At 50.1% G+C, this 12,490-nt stretch overlaps 1 protein-coding gene across 6 annotated transcripts in view; it reads right to left on the reverse strand.

Moving 5' to 3' along the window:
- Window positions 1-12,490, reverse strand: part of Gnas (GNAS complex locus) — a 49,908-nt gene that overhangs the window by 13,241 nt on the left and 24,177 nt on the right. Inside the window, exon 1 of one of the 6 annotated variants that reach the window (XM_041641792.1) lies at window positions 2,708-3,608. The exons of 2 other annotated variants lie outside the window; for them this stretch is intronic. In XM_041641792.1, the coding sequence (XP_041497726.1) occupies window positions 2,708-2,846 (139 nt within the window). In that variant the 5' untranslated portion in view covers window positions 2,847-3,608. Of the gene's footprint in view, window positions 1-2,707; window positions 3,609-12,490 lie in introns of those variants that run through there. 3 more of the 6 variants (XM_041641791.1, XM_041641790.1, XM_041641793.1) reach the window with 3 other exon arrangements.

Consider the following 12,490-nt stretch of genomic DNA (forward strand, 5'->3'; position numbering starts at 1 on the left):
AAACTGGAAGATTCTAAGCTTTTCCCAACTAAAGAAGCACAAGTCTCTATTTTAAATCACCTTTTGTTTCTTTCTAAACAGTAACATTTTATAGACCTCCTCCCCCTGCCACCCTACCCCACCCCACCCCATCAAGTCAGAGAAAAACTAGTGAACGGTTTCCCCCTCCTCCCACATAAATCTGAATGCTTTAAAAAATCTTTTTAATTATATTGTTTTTGTCTTGGTACCCAGATAGTGAAGTATTCCTCCCCCTTCTACCTTTCAAACCCAAGGCTGTAATCAATATCCGTAAAAGTTAAAATTGGTTTCCACAAAAGCATTGATTTCAAAGCAAACACCACCCTAAATGTGCAAAAGTCTCGTAAATTAAATATAAAAGGCACTATTATGAGGGTCCCATGAAGGAAACACAGAGTACTAATCAGGATCCTCAGATTCTCATCTTAGAAATGTTAAAAATTGTGACACCTGTGCTTTTTTTTTTTTTTAAATAGACAGAACTAGATCTGTGCCTCAGTTTCCAGATTTGTTGAGAATAGAAAACTGGGCTGGAAATAACTGTCAGGGGTTTTGTAGTTCTGTAATTGACTTAATTTACATAGCAAAAGTTAAAATGGGCTAATGAAAAGGGGGTTGGGAGATTAGGTTTCCTTTGTGGGAAATTATTTCATTTTAAGAAATGCAAAAACGTTGCCAATGGCCAGGGCAACAGATTTCTATGGCAAAGGTCACTAATTAATTGTGGTCTAATGAGCCAGTAGACTAGGAGACCTGAGCAGCAGCAGGGTGGGCTCAGAACAATGGTCTCAAATAAGTGGGCTCACTTGAAATCACTGTGAAGACAGAAAAACAAAGGGGTTAGAAATTTAATGTGTCATTAACATCATCCTGGAGTTAAATCAAAATTCACATAAGCAAGAATGCACCATACAGAAGATTCTAGACTTTTTCAGGTGTGTACTTTAAAATCAAAGTGTGGCATATTAATATTTATGACATAATTATGCCTTTAGAAGTTTTAGATCCCACCTTTATCTCCTTTAATTACTAAAATTGCAAATGCATCAACACCAAAGGCACTGGTTTTCACTTTACTAATAATTTTCTGCTTTCCTGAATCTGCCCCAGAGAGAACAAAGACGTGACCCCATCCAAAAAGATCAAACCGAACGCCAGCACAAAGAAAAACAGCCTCCTATCATTTTATTTTCGATAATTAAACTACTTTGTTGAAATGTGACCGTGCTCCCAGCAAATTCACAAATTTATTCAGATAGCCAAAATACCAAGAAGTGGAAAGTTTCCATTCTAATCAATGTTGTGTAATGTTTTCGTGGCCGTTTCAACAACTTTGCCTGTGTGCCTTTGTAGCCCCCCCCCCCCCCCAGCACCTTAAAAGGGAGAGACAATCTTCATAGTTTGGGGACCCCTCCTTTTTCTTTGCCCCCCCCCTTTTTGCCAAGGAGAAAAAGCCGCAGTGAAAAAAAGAGAAGAAAAACCAAACAACCAAATGTCACTTGACAAACAACTAATTAATGTCTTTTCATCAGCTTCCACCCAGCAAAGTCTTCCCAGAGCGCTTATTCTGCCCCCCACCTTGAAAAGGACAAAAAATTTAAAAACGCCATTTCGAAACCACGAAGCCATTTACAGACAAATGTCATTTTCTAGTTTTATCTTATTTATGAGTCTTTCAAAAATACGCTTTTATTTTTCACTTTTGTGTTTTCACTCTCAAGGAGGCCGACTAACAGGAAAACGTGTGTGTTGTTACACGGGTGGGGGCACTGCTGGGGGGGCAGCTGCTACCATTTAATGCTCTTCTTTGCTTTTCAAAAAGCCTGTAAGTCTAGAAGAGGGGAAAAAGGTCACACTGTAAAATGACGTGTCATTTGGCTTCACTGGGCACTGTGCGTACTATTTTTTTTTTAATTTTTATTTTTTGGTCTTATTTTGTTTGATTCTCCTTCTCTTCCTTCCACGGCCTGGCCTGGCCCAGGACACGTCTGCTCCGCGCACAGTCGGTCCAGCCCGAATCGCCCCGAGTCGCGCCCAGAGTCCGCCACGCTCCCTCCTCCCTCGCCCCCCCCACTTAGGCGCCACGACTCGCCTGCGCCCCCTCCCCCCTCTGCACCACCTTTACCGCCCCGTCCTTTCCGAGGGGCTGATGTCACTCGCCCCACCACCCTGGCGGCCACTTCCCTCGCCAGAGCCTCCCCGGCCAAGGTCCCTGAGTCCCCCCCTGTTGCCCTAGCCTCTTTTTGGGCCCCTTCCCAACAAATCGTACTCCCCAGTGAGGCGGGTCCCCGTCCCTGGGCCCGCCAGCCCGTTTCCTGTCCCTAGCCCTACTCTGTCGCAGTCAGAGGGGCCCCGTGGGCCTCCCTTCCCCCTCCCGACACGCATCCCGGCCCCTGGCACCGTGTAGGCCTCGCGCAGACACGGAGCCAGGGGTGGGGGTGCGGGCAACTAAGAGATCGAGACTGAGCGAGGGGGACCCACGCCCTGTTTGCAGCCCCCGCCCGGCCGAATTTCGCCCTAGGGTCCCCCTGACGGCCTCGCCCCCCCGCACACGCAAGGCCCAACGGGCCAAAGGGCCCGGGACAGCGCCAGAGCGCTCGGGCGGGGGGCGGGCTTGGCGCGCGAGGCCTTGCGGGTGCCCTGCGGGGCTCCCAGGCCGGGCCGGTGCCCCCCGCCCCGCCCTTACCCAGCAGCAGCAGGCGGTGCGTGGCCCGGTAGACCTGCTTGTCCTTCTGCAGCTGCTTCTCGATCTTTTTGTTGGCCTCGCGCTGCGCCTTCTCCTCGTTGCGCTGGTCCTCGGTCTTACTGTTGCCGAGGCAGCCCATGGCGGCGGCGGGGCGCGGCCGGGCTGCGGGGCGGCGGGGACGGGGCGGGCGGCCTCAGGCGGGCCGGGAAAGCGGGGAACAAGGGGAGGGTGGCGGCTCGGACTAAGGCAAGCGCGCAGCTCTCCGCCCCTCGCTCCGGGGCCGAGGCGGAGCAGAGCAGGAGCCGCGGGAGCTGCTGCTGCCGCCGCCGCCGCCGCCGCTCTTATTGCCTCGGCCCGGGCCCGACGCCCCGAACCAAAAGCGCCACGGCGGGCGGGGGGAGCGGGGGGAGGCGGAGGCGACGGCGGCGAGGGGGGTGGAAAGAGGAGGAGGAGGAGGAGGGCCGCGGCTGGGAGGGCGGGCGCAGGGAGGCGGTGCCCGGAGGCCGGGCAGGGGGTCCCTGCACCCAAGTCCAGCCCGGGCCGGGATGCACAGAGGGGTCGTCTCCTCGCCCCACCCGCGGCTTGGGGCCGGGGCCTGGCCGCGCGGGGGGAGAGGGGGCGGCCCCGCAGTGGTGACGACCCCTCGCACGATGCCAGCGCTCCACCCCCGGGCCGGGCGGCCCCGGATCCCCCTCCTCCTGCTGCAGGGCGGGCGGGCGCCGCCAAGGGGCCAGGGTGGGCGGAAAGGGAGGGAGCGCGGGCCCGGACTTAGGAAAATTTCGAAAAGGAGAGAGAGACACTGAGAGAGCCAGAGAGCAGGGAGTGTGCACAAAAGCAAGGCAAGCACAAAGCCAAGGACAGAGCAACCAAAAAGGAAAATGTGTCCACACACAAGCACTAATAAAGATCCACACTACACGGCAATGGTGGTGAAGGTGGAAGGTGGTGGTGGTGTGGTGGTGGTGGTGGTCGATGTGGATGATGATGATGGGGGGGTGGGGGGGTCTGACTAGATGAGCCGCTCGTCGCGCCCCCGGCGCCCCGTGCCCCTGGCCCGGGAGCGCCCACGGCCTCTGCCTCTGCGCTTGGTGCGGCCACTCAGGAAGGAGAAGAAGGCGCAGCCCAGGAACACTCGGAAGCAGCAGGTCGCCCCGAACACGAAGCCACAGCCACGGCCCTGCTCCGTGCGCCTCTGCAGGAGGAAGTTGAGCACCCACGAGGGGCTGCGGATGGAGAACACCAGGAACACCACGAGGGGCATGTGCGCGCTGAGTGCGCCAGCCTTGGCAGGGCCGGGGCGCCACACGACGCCTCCAACACGAGGTGGCGCATAGTAGGCATCATCTTCATCGGAGTCAGTGTCCCACTGGGCCCAGGCCCTACTCGTGCCCCCGGCGGCGGCGGCGCCCTCGCCGAGCCCGGCCCCTGCGGCGGCGCCCTGCGCGGCGCCCTCGTCTTCGCCTGCGGCGGTTGCGGCGGTGGCGGCGGCGGTGACCTCGGGACCTCGGGCCTCCGATTGGGATTCTGGCACATTCTTCTTCTTCTTCATCATCATCTTCTCCAACTTCTTCCTCTCTTTCTCTCTCTTCTTCTCCTCTTTTTTCCTCTGCTCCAGCAACTTCTTCTCTAGCTTCTTGCGCTCTTTGTCGCTTAGCAACTTTTCGGGCGGCACATCGTGCCCGGCGTTCACGGGGATTTTGACGGACTTGGGGGGCTTCTCGGGGTCCCCGTTCTTCTGCTCTGCCAGCGCCGCAGCCGCCACGGCAGCTTCGGCAGCCACTTCGGCGGCAGCCGCGGCTGTCTTCCTCTCGCTCTCCGCCGCTCGGGCTTTGAGCTTCTTGGCCATCTTCAGCATGGTGACCCGGCCTCCTCGGGGAGCTTGGCTCGCGCCTGGCCCGGGCGGTCTGCTTGCCCCCGGCCTCGGGCTTTCCGGCTCCTGTGCGCCCCGTGTCGGGGGGCTCCGCCGTGGTCTCCGCTGTACTGTCTTGGGGCCACCGAGAGTGGCCTTCCCCAGGGCTTCGTAGGGGGCTGCTGAGCTGGCTGCCTAAGAGTTAGCGTCAAAAAGGATGAGCAAACGAAAAAGGGGGCGAGAACAAACCACAAAGCACCCAACAATAGCGACAAACCAAAAAAGCACCAAGAAATGCCCAACAACTGAAAAGGGAAAAATAAAGAAAAAAAACCACACGAGAAAAAGAAAAGTGCAAAGGTGAAAATGACAAGAGTTTGCTATTACCCTTAGGCGCTCCTTGGGTTAGCTCTTGGGGACGTCAATGGAGAAGAGAAGAGAGAGAAGAGAGAATTGGAAGATGCCCCGGAGGCGCGAGGCAGGGCAGCGGCGCCAGGCACCCCTGCCCTGTCCCGGCTCTTGCCCGGTGGCTCTTGCCCGCGCCGGGTACCTCGAACTTGGGTAGAAAGCCCCCGCGCTCCCCGACTTACATGTGAGTGGGGGGCACTCACACGCAAGGCAGTGCCTGCCCGTCTGCCCGCCGCCGCCGCCCCACGCCGGGACAAGGGTTCGCTCCAGCTGGTGCTGCAGCCCCAAGCCCGAGAGCAGGGAGCCAGCGAGCGCCGCTGGTGCCAGCCACCTGACGCAGCCCGCTCCGCGGTGCCGACGCGACTGACTGTCCGCGCCGTGGAGCGGGTTTTTCTAACCAGCCTGATGACGCCCCAGCCACTTCAGAGGACGGACCCAAAGCAATGGCCCCTATAAAGCGAAGGGGAAGCACAAAAAAATCGGCCCACTGAGGACGCGCCCAAATGGGCTGCGCCGCAGACGGGGGTCAAGGGACAATACGGCGGTGCCTTTAGGGTGGGTAGGGGGTACGTGAAGCAATCTAATGGGGAACACGGGTGCGCCCAAGACGGTGGGCACCCGACCCCGCCTCCTAGACCTGCCTCCCAATTTTCAGTATAGTGGTGTAGCCCTGGGCAGCGTGAAAAGTATGCGACGACGACGACACCGCTTACCCATGCTATGCGCCTTCTTACCTCAGCTTCCCAGATAGCGCACGCAGCGACGGAGGCCCACCCCTCCCACCCTGCCGCGCGTGCCCGCTTGGGCAGATGGCGCCGAGCTAATTAGTCGCGATGCCCCACACGGGGTTCGGATCTCCTCACGAGCAGTATTATGTCAGTGAACGGCGGATAGTATGGCTAGAAGAAGCAGGCGGCAATCCGCAGGCGAGGTGACAGCCGAAGAGAAGAGCCATGGAGATGGATGGCAGTAGGACACGCGGAGTCCTCCTAGGTGGGAGAGGAATGGCCTGGCTCGGGCGCCATGCGGGGCTCTAGAAAAAAGGGAAAAAGTACTTTACTGAACACGAACTTTTTGGAGAATTGTTTCAAAACTCACAAGTGTCCTGCCCCGCTCCCTGGCCCCCCAGCTACGACATGGTAGACAGCACCGGCTAAGTGAAAGGGCAGGGACATTAAGTTTGGAGAAACCTTCCTCGGGTGCTGGGGTCTGCCACGGGGTCTACTTGGATGTAATTAATTCATTCATTCAATAACTGGCACACAGCCACTTTGTGCCCAGGTGCCCGGACAGAGCCAATGGTCAGACTAAGACATGGCACCTTCCCGGAATGGGACAAGGTGTCAATTAATCCCAGAACTGTCGGGTAATCACAAACTCTCTTCCTACGTTTGCCTTCCTTTCGCTTTTGAACATAGCTTGCAAAACTTGGGACCCTGGGAAGAAGGAAACAGAAACTCTGCTCTGAATGCAACACACCCACCCCAGGTCCTCAAGGGGAGGGGGTGAATGTTTTAAATTATTCTGGACAGTTCTATCTTTGAAAGTAGGAAAGCAAAGTTGACCACTCCGAGTTTTCGGGTTTTCCTGCCCGAAAGTTTGTCCAACTCAAACTCAGAAAGGGTGTGCCACAGAAGGCACAGCATGCTGCTTTTTCTTGGTCCCTGCTGGTACACCTCTGCCTCCATGCTATGCTCTGTTTTTAGTGATTTTTTTTTTCAAACGGATTTGAAAGAACACCAGAAAGTGATTCTACGCAACCAAAGATCTCTTGGAATTACGAGCAGGAAGCTAAACCTAACAAATAGGCCCTAAGTTGCTGCACTGCTGCCCAGGCTCCGACTATGTCTCCTCAGAAATTGTGTTTTTATCCACGACTGATCAAGGCCTCTGGTCCAAACAAACATACGCTTAAAGAAGAATGAAAAAGTCAAAGGAACTACTGCCCAGGTTGATGATTTTTTTTCTTTTTTTTTCTTTCTTACTTTTTTTTTTTTTTTTTTTTTTTTTAAATCTAACCAGAGTGGATGAAAAAGATTTAACTGCTGTCCTGCTGGGCTTCACGGAAACTCTGAGTTCCCAGGTATCGGCCAGCCTTGTAAGTGGTGACATGAAGACAGGGACTACCTTTTACTTCTTCAACAAAAACTTCTTGGTTGAATTTGATTCATCTGTCATTTGTGAAATTAAAGACTTAGAAGACAGAGGACCTGGCCAGAAATTTCTGTTCCGCTCCAGTTGTACAAAAGCCTCTTCCTTCCTGCTTCCAGTGTGTAGAAGCACAGACACATTGTTTTTAAAAGGTAAGAGGTAAATAGTAGCCAACACAACCTCCATGCCTATACAATAACTACATCCTACAGCGAGTGTGTGAAGAGTTTCTGGGCCTTCTCCGAGTAGATAAATATCACACCCAGTCTTTAAAAAGAGTGACCTGTCTGATGACACACAGTGACACATGTTGGCACGGCACAATTGGGACCATTGTCCTAGAAACATGTAACACAAGGTCAGGGCTTCCTCCGTTCAACTCCTAACTTAGCCATTCTTGAAAAAGAAAAAAAAAATAACTGTTAAGTTTTGCCTCTATGTTATTATGACTAACCAGGGATTCATAAATAAAGCATTGGCTTTGTAAATAAATGGCAGCAGGTGGAACCACGGGTTTACAGGTAAGCAGTGGCCCCAAGAGCTCAGAAACACAAGCTGGTCTGTGGTCTGCTCGGTTGTCTGTTTTCACTTGACACCAAGTGAAAGGAGAGATTTTATTTAATTGGTATGTTGAGCTGACACCATCTACGGCTTTGGCCTAGCATCGACCTACCAAACCCTCAGAGTTATGTATAGGATTTGCTTTTCAAAAGTCTTCCAGAGTTGGATCTTACAATGTAGGACTTATGAGTTAGCAATTGACTTTAATAGATTACCCTGCAGTTTTACACTCTTTTAAAGCCTAAAGTTCAGTCTTTAAAAGTAAAACAATGAATTAATGTAATTCTCTGGACACTCTGTACAGAAGGTTCTCCAGTGAAAAGTGTCTTCATCAAATTCAGGGACACATGGACATTATAAAAACCTCAATCCTGAGTGAAACCATAAACTACCCCGGCAGAGAAGATACAGGTTCCTCCCTGACCCAGGTGACTTACTTCATGCTGAAGCCTACAAGTTGAGATAGTAACACACTCTGACCTGAAGCATGGGTCCCCTAACACATAGCTTGACCACATACCTCACAGACTGTTTTAGAAACTCTTCTTTGGATGAATTTGGGATTTAGTTTTGTGGCTTTGAAAGCTTTTTATTTATAGATGGGAATTTGTGTCCCTGAGTCCTGCTGCAGCCTCCTTTCTGAGCGAGAGTACCACCCCTGCTTTCAGAAGTGACCACATTGCCACAGCTCAGAACCTCCTAAGTATTGTTATTACTTAATAATGTGACTGAGTTTTTGGACAAGACTGTTCTCCCGGGCCTTTCATTAGGTAGGGCCATTGTAAGCTATTTTCCAAGAGTCTAGCGAAAATACAGTTATAATATTATTTTAATAGCCCAGGATACCATAAATAGGCTTGCACTGAAACAGAAACTTCGGCTGTGAGGTTTCAAGAATGGTACTTAGTGGTGCATTCTGTCTTCAAAGCATACTCTGCGCTTTATTAGACAGATGAGTAGAGCCGTTGTTGTAGATAAACATTACTTGAAGTCTTGGCCATATTGGAGATGAAAGCGGGTATTGTAAGAAGTGTTTCCCAGGCCTGACTAATCTCTACTAGAAGGCTTTGATACTAGGACCTAAAGGTTCTTAAACATCCAATGTCATGACCACCTATGGCAATTTTTTTTCTTGTCATACGCACTGGTTAGTATTTCAATTGCAAAGTAACTCCAAACTTATATTCTGTATTAAACATGATGTGTAATTGTCATCTCAGAAATTCTAAGACATGGATGAACTACATGAGCCTTTGAAACTACCCTCTTTAATATCTACTAGCTACTCCTCAAATGGCGTATCTTTAACTTCGAGTAGAATCTCACTCTAATTCTAACCAAATGGAGAGGCGCCCCGACCAATGTGTTGGGACCCAATGGTTCTGATGACAGCGTGTGTTTAAAACCATAGCTGAGAATAAGAGGACAACTGGGACTTTCTATAGCCTTCATTGACCACCAGTGACCCAGATAGGCAAATGCCACCTGCAAGAGGAACTTCATGGTCTCTGCCACAGAAGCCCAATCCCCAAGGTCATCAGCGTCTCCTCACTACCTCCCCACGGTTTGGAAAAGGGGACCAGAAGGAGATTGTGGGAGTTCTCTTCCCTCTTCAACTTAACAGTGCATTGAGTGTCTCTGTAAACAATTTAGACAGCACGAGAGAAGAGGAAAAAGCTTTCTAAGCCCGGTCTTAGCAGCATAATTGTGAAGCACAGAATAGTACAATCCAGAAGGAAGAGAGGGTCAGCCCATTTCCTCGGTGCACATCAACATCAGCAGGGTAACAATGAGGCAGCCTGGCAGCCTGTGACTACATGAAAGAATACCAAAGAGTTCTCTCCACCAACAGCAGGAAAGCGAATTTTCCTAACATAAAACATCCCTCGCTGGCTTTGTGGAAAGTTGCATGAGGACTAAGGTGATGGGTTAACCTGTAACTTAGAATGTTTAACTGGACCCTTTAAGATGGAAACTCGCTCGGGATGGAGAGCCACGCCGGAGACTAGTTACACACAGACTACTCTCCCGCTGACTGTGCACTTGTTGACAGGGTGCTGACATCTGACATCTGAGCACACAGTGAGGTAGCAAAATACTCAGTAGGTGCAACTGGAAATGTGACTTAGGTGGAGGAGAAGGGTTTTAAACTCTCAGCTAAAATAAAATTTCCTCGGCTAAGATAAGTTTATTAAGTTGGATGTAGCAACTCATGACTCTAATCCTACAACTTTGGAAATTGAGGCAAGATGAGTTCTTTGAGTTTGAGGCCAGCCTGGGCTACAGAGTAACACCATGTCAACAAAACACACAAAAATATTCCCCCCCCCCGAAACTTTTACATTTTAATTATTTTCTGATTCTGTTGAATTTTAACTCCCTTGCATTTAATTCTTTATTAATCCCATCGTAAGAAGTAGGTTAGTTAAAAACCTGCCTGAGTAGGCATTTTTATTTATTTTTTTATTTTTTGGTAGCAGAATGTTACTTTGTGGGTATACATTTACCTCTTTGGTTTTTACTGACCAAAATGTATTTTCAAATAGTGCAATGACTTGACTAGCCCTACTTTGGGTGAACTGAGATCCAGATGGGGATCCAGGGGTCCTTCACTTTCCAGAGCTCTCTCTTTATCTGCTGGTAGGAAGCCCCAAATTAAGTTATCAATGTGACATAACTAATCGCATGTTTAATTCGCCTAGAGGTGTAGGCACCTTTTCATCTTTTGTGTTTGCTCACACATGTTGAAATTGGAAAATGTATAATTATTACTTAGCTCCACCTATTTCCCCCAGGCCGTAGAATACATAGCCTCTCCGGTGAGGAAGGCCACAAGGAAGGGAGCTGTGCAGGAGTTGCTGCCTGCCCCTACATGGACTCACAACTCGGTGTTTGCTTGCCCTCAACATCAGCAGAGCCCAGATGGCACTGTGGCTTTCTGAGGTCTCTGCTCAGCTCTGAAAGTGCCGAACTGGAGAAAAGTCTGTAGCCAGACAGTTCTGGGCATTTGTAACTAGCCTGGTGATTGGATGAAAGGCTGTGTTTCATGAGCTAGAGACCTCGGCTATCCCCACAGTACTCCTATCCAGGGGTCTCTCATGCCACTCAGTACTGGAGAAGTTCACTGTCTTTAGCACTGCTGCTTGTCCCTTTAGTCTCTACTACCTTCTCAGATTACGACTCCTTTTATGCTGATTACACCCCCAAATTGAAAGAATGTTGCTGACTTTACAAAGAATACAAAGCAGACTGCTTTTAAAAACTAAATATAGTCCATTTCTTCAGATGATTTCCGGTACTTGTATTAATTATAGATGGCCAATGTATTTACTAAGAGCCAGTTTGAAAGATCCAGCTGCTGGGGCTACATCATTTAAAATGTGTGTTGCTTTTGGAGAATATTTACATAAATGATAAGACACATTAAGAATTTCTGAGGATGCCAGGCTGGTTTAAAGATCCATGGAAAGAGGGAACTGGAAACCCCCCAGCTGTTGAAAGAAGCGTCTGTGTTCTGTAGGTGAAAGTACAAGCGAAAAGAAAAATCTGAACTTTGCCTCCTGGAAGCCTCCAGCTGCAGCTACCAAGGGGCTGAGAGAGGGCTATACTGGAGCCCTGCTCTCCACTGTGTAAGAAATGGCCTTTTAAGAGTTTTGGTGGCTCACACCTGAAACCCCAGCACTCTGGAAGCTGGCATAGGAGGCAGGAGGATTGCCATGACTGAAAGGCCAGCTAAGTTACAGAGTGAGACTCTACCTTAAAAACCAAAAGAAGCTTATAGAAGATGGAATTAAAAAGGAAATATTGTCTCTATTAGCCAAACAAATCCCAAAGAATCCCCGTAAGGGTTAGTAGGTGAGCAATGCCACCATGGAATGGTTTATTTTCCTAAGGAACAGTAAACTGCTAGCTAATGCTGAAAGAATGCTATATCTCTGACATTTGGGGCTGTCGGTGGACACTGGCTTCAGTGACAGGTGTGCCCATCGCATGCCCAGCTTGCATAGAATCGCAAGCCCTAACTCAGATTTTCCCCTCAATTAACTAATGCCAACATTACAGCCAGCCAAGAAAAAGCCTCTAGCCAAAGGCACAGCAGAGCATGTGTTCCTGGTCTTCAACATTTCAACAACAGTGTCAGCCTTGGGGGAGAATAGAGCAGGGCTTCCCTGACCACAAAACCAGAAAGCAGAGACGCCCCTCCCCTGTAGGAGAAAGCAACTTCCCTGAGGCTCAGCTGAGGGACACTTTCGGTGACTGGAGCAAATGTCACCATAATTGGCATTGCTAGAGGAGGTGGCACAAAGCTAGCATCCAGTGGTGAACTGCAACAGGCTCATTAAATCTGCTTTTCTCACTAGGCTGCAGTGACTAGGTTATGTGATGACCTTAACAATAGAAGGGGTAGTAAGAAGGACAGTATACCAAACTGCGGGTGAGAGGCAACCTGAGCCAGGCACAAGAAGATGAGGGCACGTTTGATAAGTCAAGAAGACCAAGTAGTAGTCCTGCGTTGGCCGTCTTCACGTAGAGTGAGGCCCTGGACCGTCTTTGGTCAAGATGGGTACAACATATAGTGAGTTTGATTGAAAACCCAACTGTAGACTTCTGGCAGTTTAAAGCACACCGAAGTCTGAGAGCTAGCTATTAAATTCAAGCATCTAGAAAGTTCCTGAAACATAGTCATTTCAAGTAATTGTCACCTTGAAAAAAAAATGACTTTCATAAATAATCTTTGTAATTAAATTTCTATCAAAGAGATAGATTAAAGGTAAAAACAAAAACATAGATGACTAAGATCCCCGTCGGCAAGC

The sequence above is a fragment of the Microtus oregoni genome, unplaced genomic scaffold, assembly GCF_018167655.1.
Source record: "Microtus oregoni isolate MIOR12 unplaced genomic scaffold, Mior012 000071F_ref0000514, whole genome shotgun sequence".
NCBI lineage: Eukaryota > Metazoa > Chordata > Mammalia > Rodentia > Cricetidae > Microtus > Microtus oregoni.